Genomic DNA, 21319 nt, shown 5'->3' with positions numbered 1-21319 from the left:
GATTTCATCTCATGAGATCAAATCATGTCCAAACGGCTCCTTAGTATTAGTAATAAAATTTTGTAAAACAAATACTCCCTCCGGATTAAAAAAAAAAGAGTTTACTTAGCCATTTGCACGCCTTATGAAACTATTCACTCCAAGAAAAAAATATGTAAATTGACTAAATTACCTCTAATTAAATAGGCCTTGGGATTTGATCACATAACACTTAATAGGGGCAAATCCAGAAAGATAAGGTTAATTGTTTCTGATTTAATAAGTGAACGCTTTTTTTTACTCAAGAAAGAAAAAGGCTAAGTGGACATTTTTTTTTATCCGGAGGGAGTATGAGGTACGGTATCAACATAACTTCACTAAACATATTCCATAACGTTAAAAAAAAAAAAAAAGTCAAAATATTTCACAATGTTACTTTTTTATACTCTCATTTAGGGGTGTATATGGATCGGTTTATTTTGAGTTTCAATCTCGCTTTTTTCAACTTTTCAGTTTAATTTGATTTTTTCGGGTCTTCTATATCGGCCCCACAACACAAAACATGTAACTAATGTTTCCAAATATTTCTTTTATTTAGGTAAGTTTTTTTTTTTGCCGGTCTCCCTATACTTTGAATCTAAATGTGCCACTAGAAGACTACTAAGATAAAGATCAAAGATGGGATATCAAGAATGTAAATGAGATAGGACGGCCAGCTTTAGTATTGATCGTACATGACAAAAAAATTGGAGTCGGCATCCCAAGGTTCCTTCATCTAAGCTTTTCTGGGAAGAGATCAATTTGGCTTTTATGAACAACCTGATGTACTATATATATAGTGTACTAATTAAGCAAGTGTACATACTAATAGTTGAGTCAATAGCTAGGATGGGTTACATGCACTTGCATCACACACTCGTAAGAAGTTTGTCGCTCTTCATGTCCATGAAACTGTCAAGCTTAGCAAACTAAATACTACCTCCATTTCATAATAAATGAGATTTTTAGCTTATACACACTCCTTAAGAAAGTGTTCATTCCTAAGAAATTAAGAGTGTTTTTACTAACTTACCCCTAATTAAATGTCTAGAAAAGAAAAGCTACTTAATGATTCTCGATTATATAAATAAGGATAATTTTGGAAGAATAACATCAATTTCTTCTTGAAATCCTACGACACCACTTTTTTTGAAACGAAATGAAAAGTCTAAAACATAATTTATTTAGAAACGCAGGGAGTAGTACGAAGCAATGTAACCACATATTACCTTTTAGGACAAATATTCGAACGTGGTATAATTCAAAATTTGGGACCTTTTCCGATTTCAACTTATAGCCTGTTTGGCCAAGCTTATTTTTCTCCCAAAAGTACATATTTTTCCAATAAGTGCTTATTTTAAAAAAGTGATGTTTGGCCGTTTTCAAAAATAAGTGTTTTTGCGCATAGCACTTTTTCCGTGCTAAAAAATAACTTTTGCCCAAAAGCACTTTTTTAAAAAGTACTTTTGAGAAAAATACACATAAAGACTTTTAAAAGAAACACTAATTTTCAAAAGTTTTTTAAATTAATTGACAACGCAAATCGCTTTTAGAAAAAAGACTTTTTAAAATAAAATGGGTGATACATTATTAGCATGTCTAGTTTGTTCTTTTCCACGAAACAGTTGGATATAAAAACATTTGTCTGGAGAACTAGCTAGCTCTAAATGATTGCTGATAAATCAAGCTCCATAGTTCAACCATTTAAAAAAAAAAACTTGTTTTCTAGCATTAATTTTTTTTTTCATCAAAACCGTAGTAATGTAACAAATATTGATATTTTCTTTGCATCTAAAGCGTATTTATCTAACAGTACCAGAACCTTTTTTAAGACCAATAGGGTAGGTGGCCAGCCTTTGCACTCTTTAATTAGGTTTGCATTTGGTAGAGATATCTCATTCTCAAAAGCGTCTCAATTGGGCTTTATGAATTTCCTTTTTCGGCTGCCAACTTCAACAGACCATAACAAAATATTCATTTTCCTTGGCCTTTTCTGCATTTGTTAAAATACAGTACCCTGGCCCAGTGTATTTCCAGAGCAAAAGCAGTACAAGATCAACCACCCATCTAACCAGAGAAGTAAGCAACTTATTGCTATATATACAAGTACTTGCTAGTTGCATGTATGTGTCATTACCAGCATATACATTTATGCTTCTCTAAAGCTTATTAAAAGCGAATACGCCTTAATCCTCAATTAGTTGGAATCAGCTGTTGAATCTCTGCATTTATTTTATATGTTCTTCGTTTTCAGAATTTGAGAACGGGAACCCTTTGTGAAGCAAGTTTAGGGGAGTCAGAAGAATCGGCAAATGGTTGATAAATATATGTAGGTGGACAGTTATTTAAGCTGGAGAAGCAGGGCACATGCTAAATTACTCGGAACTTTGATCTTTCAAGAATTTTGCATGTGCTCTCGCTCTCCAGCTTAATTCTCTCGCCAATTGCAACATTCAAATCTCAGTTATCTATGTCTCCTAAATATAAACCAGCAATGCAGGTAAGTCCTATTTTTCATGCATGCTCAAAGAATTCTCACCATACCTAGGTGTGTATATGAGTGAGAGGAGAGAGAAAATCTTTATTAATGTTCATCTCAAAGTTCGTCCTCTACATACTATATAAATCATATCAGAATTAGTTTTTTGTTTTTTTTTTTTGCTTGAAGCAGACTACATATGCATTAAGCAAAATCATGCAATCAAAACGTACGTTCCCTAATCAAAACAAGAACTGGCACATCAACCACCATCCTAACATTTGTGTACATTCATTCACGCGAAACCATCACTACTTGCTTTCCAATATTGCGACCAGAGAAGAGACCAACTAGAGCACTGGGAGCACTTTCGAGGCCTTCAGCTACGTCTTCCACGTACACAACCTTACCAGCCTTTATTTGTGGAATGATCATTTCCAAATATTTAGGGTAGAGATGATAGTAATCAAAAACAAGAAATCCTTCCATGCGGATTCGTTTTGTGATGAGACAGAACAAGTTGTGCACTCCTTCAGTCTGCTCAAGGTTGTATTGCGAGACCATCCCACACACAGCAATACGGCCATGGAGTTTCATATTCAGAAGAACTGCATCAAGCATCTTCCCTCCAACATTCTCAAAGTAGATGTCAATTCCATCAGGGAAGTACCTCTTCAGAGCTGCATCTAAATCCTGCTCCTCTTTGTAGTTAAAAGCTTCATCAAAACAAAACATGCTCCTCAACAGATCAACCTTTTCTTTGCTTCCAGCACTACCAACAACATAGCAACCGAGCATCTTTGCAAATTGCCCAACAAGCTGACCAACTGCTCCAGAAGCAGCTGAAATAAAGACAGTTTCTCCCTTCTTGGGGGAGCAAACCTCTTAAAAACCAGCATAAGCTGTCAGCCCAGGCATCCCAAGGATTCCTGTGTAGTAGGAAAGAGGGACATCCTTGTCATGAATTTTAAACAGAGTCTGAGTAACTGTTACAATACTATACTCCTCCCATCCAGTCCTTCCCAAAACTAAGTCACCTTTCTGGAAGTTTGAATCACCAGACTCCAAAACTTTAGCCACTCCATATCCCGTGATAGGAGAGCCAGGAGTGAAGGACTCAACATAGCTACCCTCAATTTTTCTCATGCGCGAACGCATGTAAGGGTCACAGGACAAGTAAAGATTCTTCAAAACCACAGCATTAGAACCTTCTGGAACATTCAGTTTGATGGTGGTATTCTTGAATTCCATGTCCGATTCCTTAAGGTAACCAGTGACATAGTGTTTTAGAATGACCTGTTTGTTGCTCACTTCTTCTGCCATTCGCTTCTTCTGTGTTCAATGTGAATGAAGGGTTGTGGTAGAAGTGATAATTGTCCTGAGATCCAACTTTGGCTTTAAGCATAAAGTTCCAGAAAATCATACACTAGCACCAAGTGCGGTATTCAAAATTTGTAAAGAATGTAGGACTTCCTTAAACCACTATTAAATGTACAAGTTCTTCAGCACAAGAAAGAATCGTAACAAAGTAGTAACTCCATGATAGATGAATCCAAATGCTCAAGTTATAGAGCTTCACGTCATGAATAGAAAGCTAGATCCTGGTAAGGAAAGGAGAGCAAAATATTGCATCACTAAAAATATTTTTCTCTAACGATTTTTCAATCAATTTAGGACTACATAATTAGGTTCAGTCAGCCTCTGCAGTCTAACCATTTTCTAGATATATCATTTCATTCCTGATCTATATAACACAGGTCCACAAATGATATTAACTTATGCATTTTTATTATGAGTACTAGACTACTGTCAGATCTCTCTATAACAGTCATCCTCTATAACAACATTTAGCTATAATAGCCAAAGACATTTGAACCGATTTTTCATGATATGTTATATTATGTGTTCCCTATAACAACATTTCGCTATAGCAATCAAAAAGTATCCGGACAAACAACGGCATTATAGAGAGGTTTGACTGTATATATTAACTTATGAATTATGCCCTGGTCAATGCAAAAATTTGTTATCATACCTATTAAAATAATAACATCAACAACAATGCATTATTCACAAGTTCCAAGTCGCCAATTTCAATAAATAGTTTAGATGGTCTCATTGGTCCAATGTAGAAGCTCTTAGAGGTCTTCATAGAAAAGATTCTTCCCACAACGCCTTCCCCGTTGAACTAATTTTCTCTAAGAAATGCTCAATCAATCAACAATGGCTGAATAGCACATCACCTTGAGCCCGACTGTGAATATGTCAAACCATTCAGCTCTATTCAGGTGCATTTTCACTAATACTTACTATAGTTTTACTTAGCTCATTAGGGCAATCTCAGGATAATTTTTTAAAACTTTAGTAGCTCTTGACCTAAAAAAAAAAAAAGGGACTTCGGTGGAAACTCAGAATTTTGCATAGTAAACAACACAGCACAGCTATGCAATCTAACCGAACATATCAAATCTGAATTACATTCCAATTAAAAGAGTTCCCTAGTAAATGTTCGCAAATATTCATCCTTAAAAGACAAATTAAGGTAAACTAAATGTACTGCGGGAATTGCATGAGAACACAATAGGCAAACAAGCATATTTACATTAATAAATTGAAAAAAAAATCATCTGCATAGCATAGATTAAATTACCTATCATACGCGTTGGCGCACCCTTTATTTGTTGATCTATAGTACTTCCAATTTTCGAGTTTTGATTTTGTTTGATCCTCTCGTAAACTCCGATCGGTTTCAGCAAAATGAAGGTTGGGTGATAGTTATAAATGAATGAAATCGGATTCAGGGAATCGGGTAAATACCCGTTTCCACAAGTAAAGAGTCTGACATAATCTAAGTAGTGATATTTCGACCACTAATTTTACAACGTTTTTGTTGTGAAACACAAAGCTGAGGTGTACCGTATCAACATAACTTCATTAAAGATATTTCACAACATAGAAAAAAGAGTTCACAACTTATTTTCTTGATAGCCGATGGACACCTCAACTTGCCATGTCTCATGGACATCCGATGCTAGCGTGACACATAAATTTTAGAGGTGTTTAGATGATCATTTTATAGGTTAGATTGTTCAACCCACAGAATGAAAACGAGTTAAGATATCTAGATGTGCATCCTCAAAGTTAAAGTGTATAGTTGGAGTTTTGGGTTAAACTTGTCCCTTATCTATGAGAGTAAGTTCATTTTAGTCCCTCAAATATTATCCTGAGCATATTTGATCCCTTATCTATGGGAGTAGGTTCATTTTAGTCCCTTAAATATAACGCTAAGTATATTTAATCCCTTAACTATGCTAAAGGCACTTTTTTGTCCCCTAATAGAACCCGTTTAAAAGTAATTGGCATTCTAAATCCATGTGATACTCATGTGTATTTGGATCATATGGTTGATAACCAACTCTTAAACGAATCCGACAAGACACATGGAACCGTTCCACTTATTTTGGAAGCATGTGAATATAAAGTTTTTTTTTGTTAAATATTAAAAAATCAAATTCTTTTTAACAACTGTTATAAATTATCTTAATTTGCATTTAGAAGCATGTGAATGCAAATTTCAATATATTAGATAAAGTTTCTGCTTGTTTTAAAGAATGAGTTTAGTATTTTTGTCCAATGGGTTTAGCCTCTTATAAGTCACGTGAGTGTCACATTGGTTTAGCACCGTTACCTTTTAAACGGGTTCTATTAGGGGAATCAAAAGTGCCTCACTTTAGCATAGTTAAGGGATTAAATATGCTTAGAGTTATATTTGAGGGACCAAAATGAACCTACTCCCATAGATAAGGGATCAAATATGCTCAAAGTAATATTTGAGGGACCAAAATAAACCTACTCCCATAGATAAGGGATAATTTTAACCCAAACCTCTATATAGTTGTCAACTGAGGCCAAGCTTGAGTGTCTGTTTATGTATTATGCCTATATTCTTTATACTCTTGATTATCAATACAAGATCGTGTATAATGCTTCAGCTCCACTTGAACAAATATTTGATTAAAGTTGAAAAAATGAGTATTTGGTTAAAGTTGAAAAAAGGAGTATTTGAAAAAAGTTGACACCCAAACATGAAAAAAATTAGAAAAACATTTTTTGGAAAATATTTTCGTCCACACCAAACACACTCCAAAATGATTGCTGATAAATCAAGCTCCATGTGTTCAACCATAAAAGAAAAGGTTTGTTTTCTAGTACTAATTTTTTCCATCAAAAGCTTAGTTATCTAACAAATTTTAATTTAATGTTTTATTTGGTATCTTAAGGGTATTTATCTACAGTACCAGAACTTATTTAGACCACTGAGGTGGGTGGCCTGCCTTTCTACTCTTTTAGTTGCATTTGGTAAAGAAATCTCATTATTCTTGAAATAGTAGGCGTCTCAACTCTCAACTCGGCTTTATGGATTTCCTTTTTGGCTGCCAACTTCAACAGTCACCATAGCAAACAATCCATTTTTCTTTGGCCTTATCTGCATTTGATTAAAATAAACTACACTGGCCCAGTGTATTTCCCAGCAGAATCACAAGATTAACCAATACTACTAAGTATTCTTAATGGGAACTATTTTTGTGAAGCAACTTGTTGCTGTATATACAAGTACTTGCATATATGTCTCATTGCCAGCATAATATGCTTCTCTAAAGCTTATTAAACGTGAATACGCCTCAATCTCCAATTAGTAGGAATCATCTCTATTTATTTCGTGCTATTAAGGAGTGTTCGGACGTTTCATCATAATTAGACTATATTTATACTAGCCATCAACCTACTATCACTGTATGTTCTTCTTTTTAAGAACCCGCAAATGGTTGAGAAATATTTTAGGTGGACGATTTATTTAAGCTGGAGAAGCAGGGCACATGCTGAATTACTTGGAACTCTGATCTTTCAAGAATTTTGCAAGTGCTCTCGCTCTCCAGCTTAATTCTCCCGCCAATTAAAACATTCAAATCTTCAGTTATATCTCCTAATGCTAATTGCTAAACACTGGGTAAATCCCCGTTTATTTACTGTATTCTGCAGCCACCGTTCTGCTCAATAACAAGAAATGTTAGATTTAATATTACACACGAATAAAATAGCTCAACTCCTTCCAAACTGCTGATATTCAATTCTGAACATAAACCCAACTTTTAATATTTACAAAAATCAAGCTTGAATACAGAAGATAAAAATAGAAGAAGAATTCTCTAACTGCCAATATCACATCAACATTCAGCCTGTGGGGACTGTCTTCTCAAGGAAATAAATAACGTTATATACTTAAACAACAAGAATGAAAGTACAAGCAAGGCCTAGCGAGCCCAATGATATAGTACTACAACATGTACAAGAATAAATTGTATTTAGATGATTGTAGGTTGTACATGGCACACACATACCTCAAGCTCTGGCTGAAAAAAATATGATTTGAAATGTGTGTCATCAAGGCAATTCCATGTTTTTTATCATTGGAACTTTTGTCCTTCGCGAGACTTATCTTGGCTTCAAGTCCTTTCCCTTGCTTCTGAATGACGACAAAGAAAAGAATGATCTTGGAGCTGTGAAATAATAAGAATAAATGAAAGTTAACACATAAATACTTTTTCAAAAGAGAATTCTGCAGAAAATATTGATAAGTTGAAGATATGTTAGAAATTTGATGATGCACTGCTCTATCGTTCATCAATGTAATATAACTTTTAGGCATTGGCTAATACGCAAGACACAAAAGAATCAGATGAAACAAATGTGTTTATCACTCTTGTGCTAATAGGGAGTACTCTTTGACTCAGGAAGATAGTAGCAGAAAAAACTGTGAGCTGTTTTTAGGATTATGAAACTAAGTGGAAACTATGCCAATGAAGACTCTTACCCTTTCTTTTCTAATTACTTTATAGAAAATGCACATATTTCTTCTAATGGTGGCATTTATTGGACAAAACAGAAAACACAGAGGAATAAGTGGAAAAGATCAATGATACACTAAATGTTCACCCTTTATTGAGCTCCCTGGTAAATGATCGTCCCTCAGTTTGAAGTTAGCTGGAGGTGCCGGAATAGAACTATGCAAGGGTTGAACTGCCAAAACTAAGATCATTGAGTCAGAGGTTCAAACCAAAAGTTGAAAAGGAACACTGGAAAATTAACATCAAATGAAAAGGATGTACACATAAGTAAAATAAATTTGGAAAACCATTAACTTAAGCTTTCAAGGTAGGGGTAAGGTCTGCGTACACACCATCCTCCCCAGACCCCACCTGTGGGATTACACTAGGTATTTTGTTGTTGTTGTTGTATTAACTTAAGCTTTTCGAAGATTCTCATTTAAATTTGCATACTTCAATTTTATGATCTACACTTTAAACTTAAAGCAAATGAAACTAAGCCGATTTTGTGAAACAGCAAGCAGAAACAGATGAAGTTGGAACAACTAGGGTCTCCTTAGATTCCAAAGTTTTCCTATGCAATAAACTTCTGATATCATCCATGGATTTTCCCTAAAGAAACTAGAAACACCAGAAAGATACTCCCTCTGTCCCAATTTACGTGGCACACATTCCTCTTAGTTTGTTCTAAAAATAATGTCACCTTTCTATAATTAGAAACAATTTAACTTTAAAATTCCCCCGTTACCCTAAATGAAATGGTTTCTATCCACACAAATGTCTAAGGTTAGATTTAGACCACAAATTTTAAAAGTCTTTCTTTCTTTCTTAAGCTTTGTGACAAGTGAAACGGTGCCACAAAAACTGGGATGGAGGGAGTATATATTAGCACTGTCATGTGCTAACTGTTACTCTTTCATATTGTAATGTAGAAAAACAAATAGGAAGAAGAACTATCTCAGACAGTATAAACAGAATTGAACACCATAAGCTAAAGCTGCAGCCTTTGATACATTTTCCTGCGGGAACCAAATATATATCTATATTGTGCAATGCGTGATTGGTCACGCTCCTTATCCTTTACTAGAACTATTGTGACGGTATATTCAAGTTATTTTGAATACGTTTACTCTTCGTCTTACACCCCTGTGAAACTGTTGTTTTTGTTTATTCAGATAAGTCCAATTTCTTCAATAAGTAAACCTGAAAATTTGGTATTCTCAGCTCATAGCATTTGGTAGAAATCAAGATGCTTCATGCAGTAGATCACAAAAAAAAATCATCGATATGGTGCTGCTGGAATAATCATATAAGACGGTTAAAGACAAAATTAGAAACAATTAACAACTAGTGTAAAAGTTTAAATCAATTTTAGGGAAGCCGTGAAATATACATCAAAAGGAAAACAAGATGGTGTTCTTTAATAAAATGAAACATCATATCTCACCTCGTTTGCTGAAAACCTCAACCTCATATGAGCTACAATCAGACCAGTTAGGAGGATCCCGTCCGTTTCCTCTGCCATCACCTTCTTTATAAGCAGTAGCAGAAATCCAGTCTTTGACCAAACTATCAGTGCCACGGTTTTTGCTCCCAAATTTTAATAACCGTTTTAATCCTTTAGCCTTATCCTTGGGAGATAAAGTTTGAGAAGATTTTACGATAGGGATTGGATTCTGAGAGGAGGTTCCCCATTTCTTCCTCGTTTTAGCAGCATCATCAGTCTGTGTTGGACTCAGAAAATGTGAATTCCAGGATGAAGGACTTCCCACAGGAGAGTAGAAGTCTGAAGCATCAACATCAGACATCTCATGAGGATAAGAAAAAGGGTTCTGATGAGTCTGCGAGACTGGACTATTTAGAAAGTTGGAAGGCACAGAACAAGGCAATAATCCAGCTTCCGAAGCATAGCAAACTTGAGAAAATGATCTCCGGAGGACTTGTCTATTTTCTGAACCAGAATTTACCAACTTCTCCGTCTCGTGGCTAGGTCTTGGTGTCCCATTATCGAAATTCTCATCAACTGCAGATGTCATGTTCTCAAAGTCTTCCTCAACTCTATCCTCCGAGGTATCAGAATCCAATTCCATATCATCATCATCATTATCATTATTTGCAAAACTAGATGCAACATTAGACTCAATCAAACCACCGCTTGAACTGAAGTCAGCATCTTTTCCCTTCTTTAGGGAAGTCTTTGTATCTGAAATGTTGTGAAATTTATCACTCAGACTCTGCTCCATCTGGTCCTTCCCAGACTTGAGAGGTGTTGGAATTACACTTTTAGGACTTTGTTCCATCTTGTCCTTGTCAAATTTGAGAGGTGCTAAAATAACACCCTCAGATTTCAAAGCAGTGTTTTTTCTTAAGGACTGTGAGTGCAGTAATTTGCTACGTGAGTACATTTTGGATTGTGACCGAGTCGTTGTTTTACCTGATGGAGAAGAAGGCTCTGCACTTTCCTTTCTCATGCAAGACAGGTTTGGAACAGAGCGTGCAAGTGGACTTTCAGGTTGAGATCTTCGCCGAAAGGAAGGACTACTAGAAACCTTCATAGGAGACCTTGGAACAGATCCTACTATGGTGCGAGGTTTGGATGAAGTTTTGATAGGTAAATGTTGTTTCTTCCTCGGAGTAGTATGCTTAGAAACTTCTTCCAAAGATGTTTCACTGGAAGACCTGAGTTCATCATTTCTTTTCTGCTTCAAAAATTCAGGTGTATCTTCTCTATCATCACTTTGCCCAAATAGTACTGAATGTTGCTGTCAAAAGGAAACAGAACCAATCAACACTAGGATATTTTAGGACCGAAATAAATAGGTGTCATGCGGAAGCTAACAAAGCAAACCTCGAAAGAAGATGAATCAGACAACAAAAGAGATATACACCAAAGGATTCAATAATTTAACGTGGTTTAGTCAATCGACCTACAACCACAGTCAGAGAAGAGCAATCCTCTATATTAAAGAGAGTACAAAATATCGAGAGAAATAACCGCACAAAATTCACTCAGAAAAATAAAGTTCACACTAGTGAAAGGGTGACACTTGTATCTCACAAATTCACCCCCTAAACAGGACTCGAAGCCCTTAACACTACACTGTGGATGCTGCCAAGTGAGAAGGAAGGAGCATCAATTTATGGAAGTTCAAAACGTTTTCCTCCAAAAAAAGGATTAGCCAACTAAGGATAATACAGTTTTCTTTTTCAGGAAAAGGAAAACCCAATTATGATAAGAAAATCAGGATAAGAGGATTTAACAAGAAACAGAAAAGCGTACATATTGTTTCAATGTTTCTGAAATTGCTTCATCTATAGGTAGAAAGGAACTCGGAATTATACCTGATCTCCGCTAAAAATCGAGCTGGAGTTAAATGATCGGAGTCTCTCAATAGTCTTCATTTCAGCTGTACTCCTCTCAAGGCTATCCTCCATAGCCCTCAACTTGGCTTCCTTCTCTGGTCCTTTAGAATTCCATTCTTCCTTAAGTTTTGCATCCCTTTTTTGCATATACATATCATAAAATTTCCCTGGAGAACCATCCGAAAAACTAATTAGCTCATCAGAATAGTTCCTATGAATCACTTTTGTCCGAGACGAGGCAACCGATTTGTCTATATTAATACTAGTAGATGTAGCTTTAGGTCCCATAAATGTATCATGGTCAAACACTTGATCGACAAAAGCATTGTCTATGGATGGCCAGCTTTGCATGTAACTATGCCTAGTAATTCTGGGGGTAGAATTAGATTTATTTCCAGGAGGAGTACGTAGTTTATGCTCGGCGAAAAGCTTCTCGAGTTCATTTGCTTTTACTTTCAACTCATCATTCAGTTCTTGGTTTCCTTTTGATTGCCGTACCCTAATTCGGAATTGAGAAAATGAGTCAACTCCCTCCTTATTAGCCATCATCATTCAAATCCGATATTCCTTTCGGACATCAGCCTCCGCTAAAACACGATAGAATGACCCTTTGCTCGAATTATATATACATATATATATTATGTAAAAGAGAGAGAAAAGATGTGTATGAAAATAATTAATATAGTACATTCACGTTGAATTTGATACGATCCTAAAAGGTCACATTTAATAATAATTGAGCAAATGGGTCGGGACTAAGGTTGATGGATTAGGAGGATTGTTTAATCTCCTCCTCCTCCTCTTTATCAACAATGGTGACCCTTCTCTTGCTTTTTGTCTTGATCAAGTTCAACGTTCAATTGTCTGGTACGTCCCAAAGGGAAGCTGGGGAGAGGGAATATGGTTGTTGACACGTGGACGGTTTGGATTGGTCGAGGTAAGAGGGGGTGTTGCTGTTGTTGTGTTGAGAGGGATTCTCGGGCAAGGTAGAATGGGCCCGGTCGATCCAATTGGTCGTTGATTTGACATTTTTTTTCACGGATTGCCCTTCTTTTGGGGTGGTCTTTAAATTTTGCCCCTCATATTTGTGTTCTTTAAGTTTTGCTTATTGCCGATATCCGAGGTTCGGGTTCAAACTCCCGCCATGCATAAAATAAAAAAATAATTTCACAAGCGTAGAATTCGGGAGTTGTATCTTGGATCCCAGATACAATCCTTAAGGAAAAACTAAAGTTATCTTAGGAAGGCAGACTTTGCCTTGAGACATATATTTTATTTTTTTTACTTTTCAAGGCAAACTTTTAGTTATACCTTAAGGAAAAATTCCGCCTTATAGGGAATACTTTTAGTTATGCTTGGGGCATACTTTTAGTTATGCCTTAACTAAAAGTGTGCCCCATAAGATATAACTAAAAGTATGCCCTATGAGGCGGAACTTTTCCTTAAGGCATAACTAAAAGTTTGTCTTATAAGGCAAAGTCTATGCCTTAAGAAAAAGTTCTGCCTTATGGGGCATACTTTTGGTTATGCCTTAATTAAAAGTTTTGCCCCGTAAGGCATAACTAAACTATGCCTTGAGGAAAAGTTATGCCCCCTCCTGCATAACTTTAGTTTTTCCTTAAGGACTTTATGCCGGATCCGGCATACACTCCCCCCAGCCCTACCTTGCGAAATTATTTTTTTATTTTATGCCTGAGCCGGGGTTCGAACCCCAACCTGTGTATCTAAGGGCAAAACTTAAATTATTTTTAAAAACAACTTATTTTAAAAAGTACTTTTGAAAAAAGTACTTTTCAAAAAAGTACTTTTGGCTAAAAGCAGTTTGTGTTTGGCCAATTAATTTAAAAAGTACTTTTGAGCAGCAATTAGTATTTAGCCAAGCTTTTAAAAAGTGCTTCTATGTGTATTTTTAAAAAATACTTTTTAAAAAAGTGCTTTTGTATTTTTTTTAGCGACTCCCAAAAGCACTTATTTTCTCCCAAAAGCTTTACCAAACACCTCACTTTTTTAAAATAAGCACTTATTGAAAAAATAAGTACTTTTAAAAAAAATGACCCACAAATATGAAAGGCAAAATTTAAAGACCACCCCAAAAGATGATCCAGATAAATGGGCTTGGACCTCGTTGATGTACATATCCCATCCATATATGAACATCCAACGTCTATTCCTGCCACCTTGCATGTTTTGAGGATATAAAATGGATTACTGATTTGTTGCAGGTCTTTGCTGAAAATAGGATTTGTCAATGATGGAATAACATTGAGAACAATGAACCACCAATGGTTAAGACGAGACAGAAAGGAACCCTTCATCCGGGTCTCGCGCTCGACGTTTTCCTTTTAATGAGTTTTACGCAACACAAATCGAGAATAGTCGAGACCTAAAGAAGGTATCAGACATCGGGTGGAAACAGGAGCTGACCTAGTACATCATTTATGGGTTTGTTTAAATTTAGTAACTTTGACTTAGACCTTATATATGTGTTAAAAATATATAAATTGTGGTAAAATACAGAAGACGAACTCATAAAATTCAAAACCTCAATTCACATTCTTTAAAGAAACATAATTTAATTAAATTAGTTTGTTCTATTAGTCGATGAAATAGAAAGAAAAAAACATTAAACAAAGTTACGTGATATTTGTTTTACACTAAATCAAAAAGAAAGGTTCCCGTAATATTTGTAATCATAAAAAAAGCACATGTTACAAGCTAAATCCTCATGGGAGGACTGTGAGGGGCCGTTTGGTACACAGTTTTAGCTAGGATATTCCAGCACTAACTATGGGATTAATTTTGTACCATGTTTGATAAAATGTATAAATTTATCATGGGATAAATTTATACCTTGTACCAAACAAAGTATAAAGTGCATCCCAAACTTAAAGATGGGATATGATATCCCATCTTATCCCATTAATCCTGAGATTACTTTATCCCATCTCATGAGATATAAAAAAAAAACTTTTATAACCTGTTAAAAAAAAAAAAAACCAGAGTAGGCTTCACGCACAGATTTTGTGCGTGAAACCCTCTTCCCACCCCCCTCCCCCCACCCCCACCCCAGCTTTTATTCTTTGGAAATCAAACTCAAAATTAAGCTTTTTTCCGTAGACCGAAGATTAGTCACGTTTCAAAACACCTAATATAAATATTTTATATAGAACTTTATATTTTTTTAGTGTACAATAATATCACCATTACATCAGTATACATATACATTTGGATCGTCGTTTTTTGAGATTGTAATAGTGCTAAACATATCAATTGTAAGTTTGAAAACTTGTTATATTTAAGTTTTTTTTTTTTTTTGACCGAAGACTAGTCACGTTTCAAAACGTCGGAATATAAATATTTTATATAGAACTTAATATTTTTTTTTAGCATACAATAATATCGTTTCATTAAATCAAGTATACTCCAGAGGCGGATCTAGGATTTGGAGGTTCCAGGTGCCACAATTAGGACAAATGGGTCAGCTCGTTCAATTTTGGGCTTCAGTTCGGATGCATTTTTTTTATTTATATAGATAATTGATCGAATATACATTTATTTAGTTATGTTCTCTTTTAAATATTGTGAGATTAAAGATTTCCGAGTGTCCTAATTTTATTTTTTTGCACGTGATAAAATGCCTTATTCTCTAAAATTTGGAGAAATAAAAAATTTCTATTAGAAACACTTGTATAAACGATCTTCCTAGTGTTACCTCAGTATTCATACTCCATTGCCTGTTGTGTGTTATTGGCCATATCATATGTATTTGAGACCCAAAGATTTTAGCCTCAACATTCATTATTCTTTAAAATAGTAATTTCTTTTTAAACTTATATTTTACTTTTCAAACATATTTTTATTTGTATTAATGTAACTTTTTAAATATTTAGTACTTATCTGTTTGGTATGCAATGAAAGAGGAAGTTAAAGAAAAGTCAAAGTTTATTTAAACAAAGAAAGAAGAATACCAAGTCAAGATAAATTAAAGAAAAAGAAAGAAAAGAACTGAAGTGAAGACATATGGTGTAACCTAAAGAAAGCAAAAGATCAAAATATGGAGCAAGCGTGAATCGAACTCAGTCACTTGGGGTCAAATAGCTAGCCCTTTGCCAGTGGCACCAGACGCTCACATCGGACTATGGGTGGCGAGTTTTAGATTTAACCTTTTTCTTATACATACAGACATGTGCAGACAGAGTTTAAACCGAGGAGTCCGGGTGCCGTGGCATCCGGACCCTCCTACATAGATCCGCCCCTGAGTATACATATATGTTTGAATCGTCGTTTTAGGGGTTATAAAGTGCTCCGAAGTAAGTTTGGAAACTTGATATCTTTAAGTTTAATTGTCACATTTTATAGGGTTCTAATTAATATAGGATGTCGCACGAGTTATTATGAATCGATAATAAATACTAAACTAACTAATTATAATTAAAAAAATAATATCCAAAAATATATATAATATTAACATAAAATGTACATTTTATTTACAAATACACAATCTCCTAAGGCCTAAGGATCCTCCTAACCCCACCACCCTCACTATCATCAGAATCCTCTCTCCTCCTCTTAATGACAGGATGATTTATGTCATGATCATTCTTTCTTCCCTTCTGCAGGCTCGGGGTGAAAATATGCTTCCTGTGGGAGACGGCGGCGGTCGAAACCTGAGTAGCCTCATTAGGTGCCTGAGGAGATGACTCAATCGAAGGAGACTGGACCATAGGAGCAGAAGAATGAACCTGAAATAACATATAAACAATTTAATGTTTCATAAACTAAACATGAAATAATATATAAACAATTATTTAATAAATTATTTCTTTGTAAAAAAACAAACATGTGTGTCGACGGCCTCCTGAGATGGCTGGTCAGAGGGCTCCTTAGCTGGCTCCTCAACGGTCTCCTGAGCGCTACCCGGAGCTGTAGCTGGAGGTGGAGACGGGTCAATCTGAACAAGAGGAGACGGGTCCACAGGCGCAGAAGAATGAACCTATAATACATGTAAATAATTTAGTTTAGATTAATAAAATAATTAATTAATACATTATTTTATTGTAAAAAAATAAACCTGTGCGTCGACTGGCTCCTGAGATGGCATGTGAGAGGGGTCCTGAGCGGCTCGCGGAGCCGGAGATGCAGATGGTGCCGTAGGCCTGGCTGTAGGACGAAGAAAGGAGTCATCGAAAATAATATCTAAGTCTAAGTCCTCATGTCCGTCTCCCATATGTAGATCACTAACTGGCACCTGTGGAAATGATGACCAAGGATCATAACGCGGGAACATCTCTCGGCGTATATCCAGTGTCTCTGTGAAGTCGACGGATGTCCGTAGCCGACGGAGCCGACGGGCTATATTGTCAAAGCTCATCTACTAGACCTCTCGCCAACCGGATCACCTCCATAGTAGTAAACCACCGTATCGCCCTACCACCCTCTCGGAACACCCTCCGGTGCTCGGGAACATCCTCATCGAGACACGATGCCACTCCCAGCCCGTGTCATACCGTTGTCGGTAAGCCGAATCCATCCGTGCCGCATATGCCGCTATCCCGGGGTCGGTGGACTCCGTAAGGGAAATGCTCTCATGGCGTATCATCAAAGTCTTCCATAGCTGCATATATTTGTAAATTTTAAGAATTAAATAAATTCATGAAGTTATACATAATAAGACGATGGATTAAGTTTAAGACTCATAAAACTTACCAAAGGTCTCACACTCCCCGAGAGTGATGCATATCCTCGCCATCGGGACGAGGCGTCGGTTGGGAGTTGGCAATCAAGGAGCGAGTGATATGCATATGCCACGTCATGTACTCATGGACCGGAGTGTCATGTCCGACCGCCGCTAGAGTCGTCATCCTTGCGTTCCATGCATCGACTTCCTGGTACATACACTCCCGCCATGCCGCATTGTCGATCGGACGCTCGTCCCTAGTATAGTGGGCGTGCTCCCAACATGTAGTCGCTGGTATGTTCTGTACATGTCCAAACTGCCATAACACGCGATCGGGCGCGTGATGCTCAACGATGTCCATATGGATCAATGGTGTTATAACCCGTATTTTTCACCTTTGGGAATCTCGGGATTTTCGAGACAAGTTAAGGACAATATAATGTATTGATCTTGTTTGGTTCATAAGTTGGTTATGGAAAATCTAGACGTGAAAATATTGGAAAAGTCTAAGGGCAAAATTAGAATTTTGGAAAATGGTTTCATGAATCACCAAGGTATGGGCTAAGGAAATTGGGCTTGGAAAAGTAAAAAAAAAAATGTAGTAAGCCAAGCCCAACCCAAGAAGGGTGGCCGGCCATGGCTTGGACAAAATTTAAATCCAAGCCATGTGACATGGTCATGTGACAACTAAATAAAAAGGGGCAAGACTCATGAAATTCTCTAGAAATTTCAAGACAAGTTGAGAGAAGGAGAAAACAAGAAAAATTGCAAGAACAACATCAAGGCCATTCGGCCAAGGTGAAGAAAAATCAACCTTCAAAAATCTTGGTTCTAAAATTATTTTCTTGTGATATTTATACCAATTCAAGGTCCCTCTACAACGTGGTGCGATTATTTCGGAAGATAACCCATTGGTTTCGTCGTTTGAGTAATTTGGTGGAGTGAAGAAACTTGAAGAGGAAGGTAAGAATTCATCCCTTCTAATTATGTTATGAAGGTTTGTTTGCGTTGTAGTATATGTGATTGAGTAGAAAATATAGAAATATGGAAGTTGGCATGGTGAATGTGTGTGCGTGCGTGTGTGCCGTGTGTATGCATGGTTGTGTAGGCAAGGTGGGTTGAATTTTATGTGGTATTCTAGTTGTAGTTGTTGTAGACTCTACATTGAGAATGAAAGTTGAATGAAAATTGATGGAAGTTGTAAGTTGAGTGTTGGCCGTGGGATCATGTTATGATGAAATGGGAATGGATTAATGTTGTTTAATGTGTTAGTTGTGTTGTTGTGATCCTTGTAGAGTAAATGAAGGCAAAATGGTTTAGGTTGGTGTTGAAATGAAATGTAGAAGGTTATGTCATTTTGGAGTGATTTTATGTCATTGTAATAATAAAGATGTTAAGGTGCAAATTAGGATTTTTGTTGATGAATTTGGAAGATGGAATGTGATATGAATAAGTATGCCAAAAATTAGAAGTGTCGGAGGAATTACGGTTTTGGTGGAAAGTTTGTATGTTTGTATATTTTGAGAATATATTGTAGAAATGCTATGAAATGCTTCCGGATTATATTGTAATGATCTTGGTCCGTAATGAATGAGAGCATGTTGATATTGATTTGAAAATGTGAAGTCGGAATGGAAACTATTGTATTATGTTGGAAAGTGGGCTAGTTGTATTATATTGTGTTTTGTTGTAATTGTTGATGTTGTTGGGTTGTTGTTGATTGTTTTGGATGAGTTTAATTCTCGGGGTGACATATTTATAGGGGAGGTGCTTTCCGAAATTTCGGTAGACAATTATTAACCCAAGATTGGGATTTCAAGTCTCATGAATAGTAACGGGTAAAAGTGACCATTTGCAGATTTTTGACGAAACGGGATTGGAGTTTTGGCAAGCGTAAAGGGCAAGGAAGGTATGTAAAGTCTTCCCTTCTATTCTTTGGCATGTCCTAACCGTATTAGGCTCGGACGCGAGCCTTAGATATGACTCTGTCTCCTGAAACCCGAAGTTGAAATTGCCCCCATTTCTTTCAGCGCGATTGAACTAGTTTCCTTACAAATTGTCATCAAAGTGACTTGTGTGTATGCAACCTTCGCAAATGGACTCGGATTGTCTCAAAACTCTCATGAACGATTCCATAAGGTTTATGATCCATAATTCGAGTTCACCACCTCGATTTACCCGAGGTGGGCCCACAGACTCCGAGACCTCTTACTATGGTTTTAATTGATTTATTTCTATACAATGCTTAAAGGAATCTTTTGATCATTGTACCGTTGTCGAATGATAGATATGACAAGTCTATGATATATTCCGATATGTGTTATGATCCTAGAAACATGACTCGATGTAAGTAATCGTGCCATCCCCAAAAAGGGCCTACGTATATACTACGATTGTTATCCGACTTCTTTGAAGTGATTTGACATTTAAATTGTTCCGTTTGTTAAAGAATGATCATTATGAATATTCCGTGAGCCTTGTGATATATTTGTTACGTACGAACAATCTCAAAATTTCGCTTTGACATAATCATCACGTCATCCGAAAGGTATGTAATATGACATATTGTTTGATTTGTCTATTGTCCGGACTTACATGCATATGTTTACGCATTACTCGTTCGTGCAAGTTATGATATGTCTTTTCACCGAGCCCCGGGCCGGGACATGTTCTCGTGCGCACTTCTTTGCATTATTCACCGAGTCCCTCGTACTTGCGGGGCGGGACACGTTGTCCGTATATGACTATGATGTGATGATACGGGGATGGTAGCCAGGACGGCACGTGACTATCATTCACCGAGACCCGCAGTAGAGGGCCGGGACACGTTATGGATACATGATATATGATTTTGATAGACATGATTCCACATTACCGAGTCCCTTAATAAGGGCCGGGACACGTCATTTGCACACATGATACATGATTTTGTTATGCATGACTTCACTTACCGAGTCCCTTATCAGAGGGCCGGGACACGATACATGTTTGCATGACATTATATGATCCGATATGCATTATGTTTTACGAGGTCTCGGACAAGGTATTACCTTTTGTATTTCGTATTCTAACCACAAAATCCGTCCGTTATGTTTCGTACTCCTGTCTTTGATTATGGTTATACTTGTTACTTTTTTCGCTTTACATACTCGGTACATTTTTCGTCGACCCCCGTTCCTCGGGGTCGCGCTTTACATGCCCGCGAGTGTACGACACGCACCGCGTGATACGCCGCGCGTAGGATATGATACTGTCTCCGTTCCTGCTTGGAGTCGCCTTGATCCGAGCTTATACTTTTGGTATATACTTTTGTTGTCATACATTCTCGTTCATATGCTTATTTGGGTACGGCGGGGCCCCCGTCCCGTCTTCGGATTCTCGTTATGTATGTTGCAGGCCTGTAGACATGTTTGTGGGTTGTGGGTTGTCACTGTACTGGTAAGTAAGTACGAGTCTGCGAATTGAGTAATTCTGCTTATTATGATAGCCCTAACGGCTTCTGTACAGGTTTAAGTATGTATATATGCATATGTATGTTCGTGCGATTCATTTTATATCTGTATGAATTTATGAATATTTAAACAGAATTAGCTGTTTAGTATGCCAGATTGGTCAGGTAGGTACGTATGGGTGTCCAGATAGGACACTAGTCGCGGCCACGGGGTTTGGGTCGTGACAAATGGACACCGTGTCATCCACATGTGCTCACCAGCCCTACAAAATGGCCCGGCCCGACCGAAAATCTGATCATACGGCGTCCATACGAAAGCTTATAAAAAGAATTTAACTAGTTAACAATAAAAGACTAACAAAAATAACAAACTAATGTTAAATCAAAAAAAACTTACCTCGGGGGCGCCTTCGTGCGGTCTCGCCCTCTAAACGGGACAATGACAT

At 36.8% G+C, this 21319-nt stretch overlaps 3 protein-coding genes across 7 annotated transcripts; all 3 read right to left on the bottom strand.

Moving 5' to 3' along the window:
• Positions 1-2579: 2579 nt before the first annotated feature.
• Positions 2580-5425, bottom strand: LOC132052170 (2-alkenal reductase (NADP(+)-dependent)-like). The gene is given in 2 exon segments (XM_059443564.1): positions 2580-4098; positions 5148-5425. A coding segment is annotated over 1 exon segment (1032 nt). The 5' UTR covers positions 3821-4098; positions 5148-5425; the 3' UTR covers positions 2580-2788.
• A 2166-nt stretch (positions 5426-7591) lies between these two features.
• Positions 7592-12764, bottom strand: LOC132052167 (uncharacterized). 5 transcript variants are annotated; one of them, XM_059443559.1, is made up of 4 exons: positions 11725-12764; positions 9830-11144; positions 8492-8584; positions 7592-8021 (listed from the first exon to the last, which is right to left on the bottom strand). In XM_059443559.1, the coding sequence occupies exons 1-4, from the start codon at positions 12295-12297 to the stop codon at positions 8002-8004; spliced, it is 2001 nt and encodes a 666-aa protein (XP_059299542.1). In that variant the 5' UTR covers positions 12298-12764; the 3' UTR covers positions 7592-8001. The 5 variants fall into 5 exon arrangements, with proteins under 5 accessions (XP_059299542.1, XP_059299540.1, XP_059299543.1 ...); XM_059443557.1 differs by having other exon boundaries at positions 7592-8055; positions 11725-12763; XM_059443560.1 differs by having other exon boundaries at positions 8492-8575; positions 11725-12763.
• A 3486-nt stretch (positions 12765-16250) lies between these two features.
• Positions 16251-17116, bottom strand: LOC132053915 (uncharacterized). Its single transcript, XM_059446008.1, has 3 exons — positions 16817-17116; positions 16586-16738; positions 16251-16487 (listed from the first exon to the last, which is right to left on the bottom strand). The coding sequence occupies exons 1-3, from the start codon at positions 17114-17116 to the stop codon at positions 16251-16253; spliced, it is 690 nt and encodes a 229-aa protein (XP_059301991.1).
• Between the last annotated feature and the right edge of the window lie 4203 nt (positions 17117-21319).

This window comes from Lycium ferocissimum, chromosome 4 (assembly GCF_029784015.1).
Source record: "Lycium ferocissimum isolate CSIRO_LF1 chromosome 4, AGI_CSIRO_Lferr_CH_V1, whole genome shotgun sequence".
NCBI lineage: Eukaryota > Viridiplantae > Streptophyta > Magnoliopsida > Solanales > Solanaceae > Lycium > Lycium ferocissimum.
Note: the sequence above shows the minus strand (reverse complement) of the source record. Positions and strands in the feature narration are given on the sequence as shown.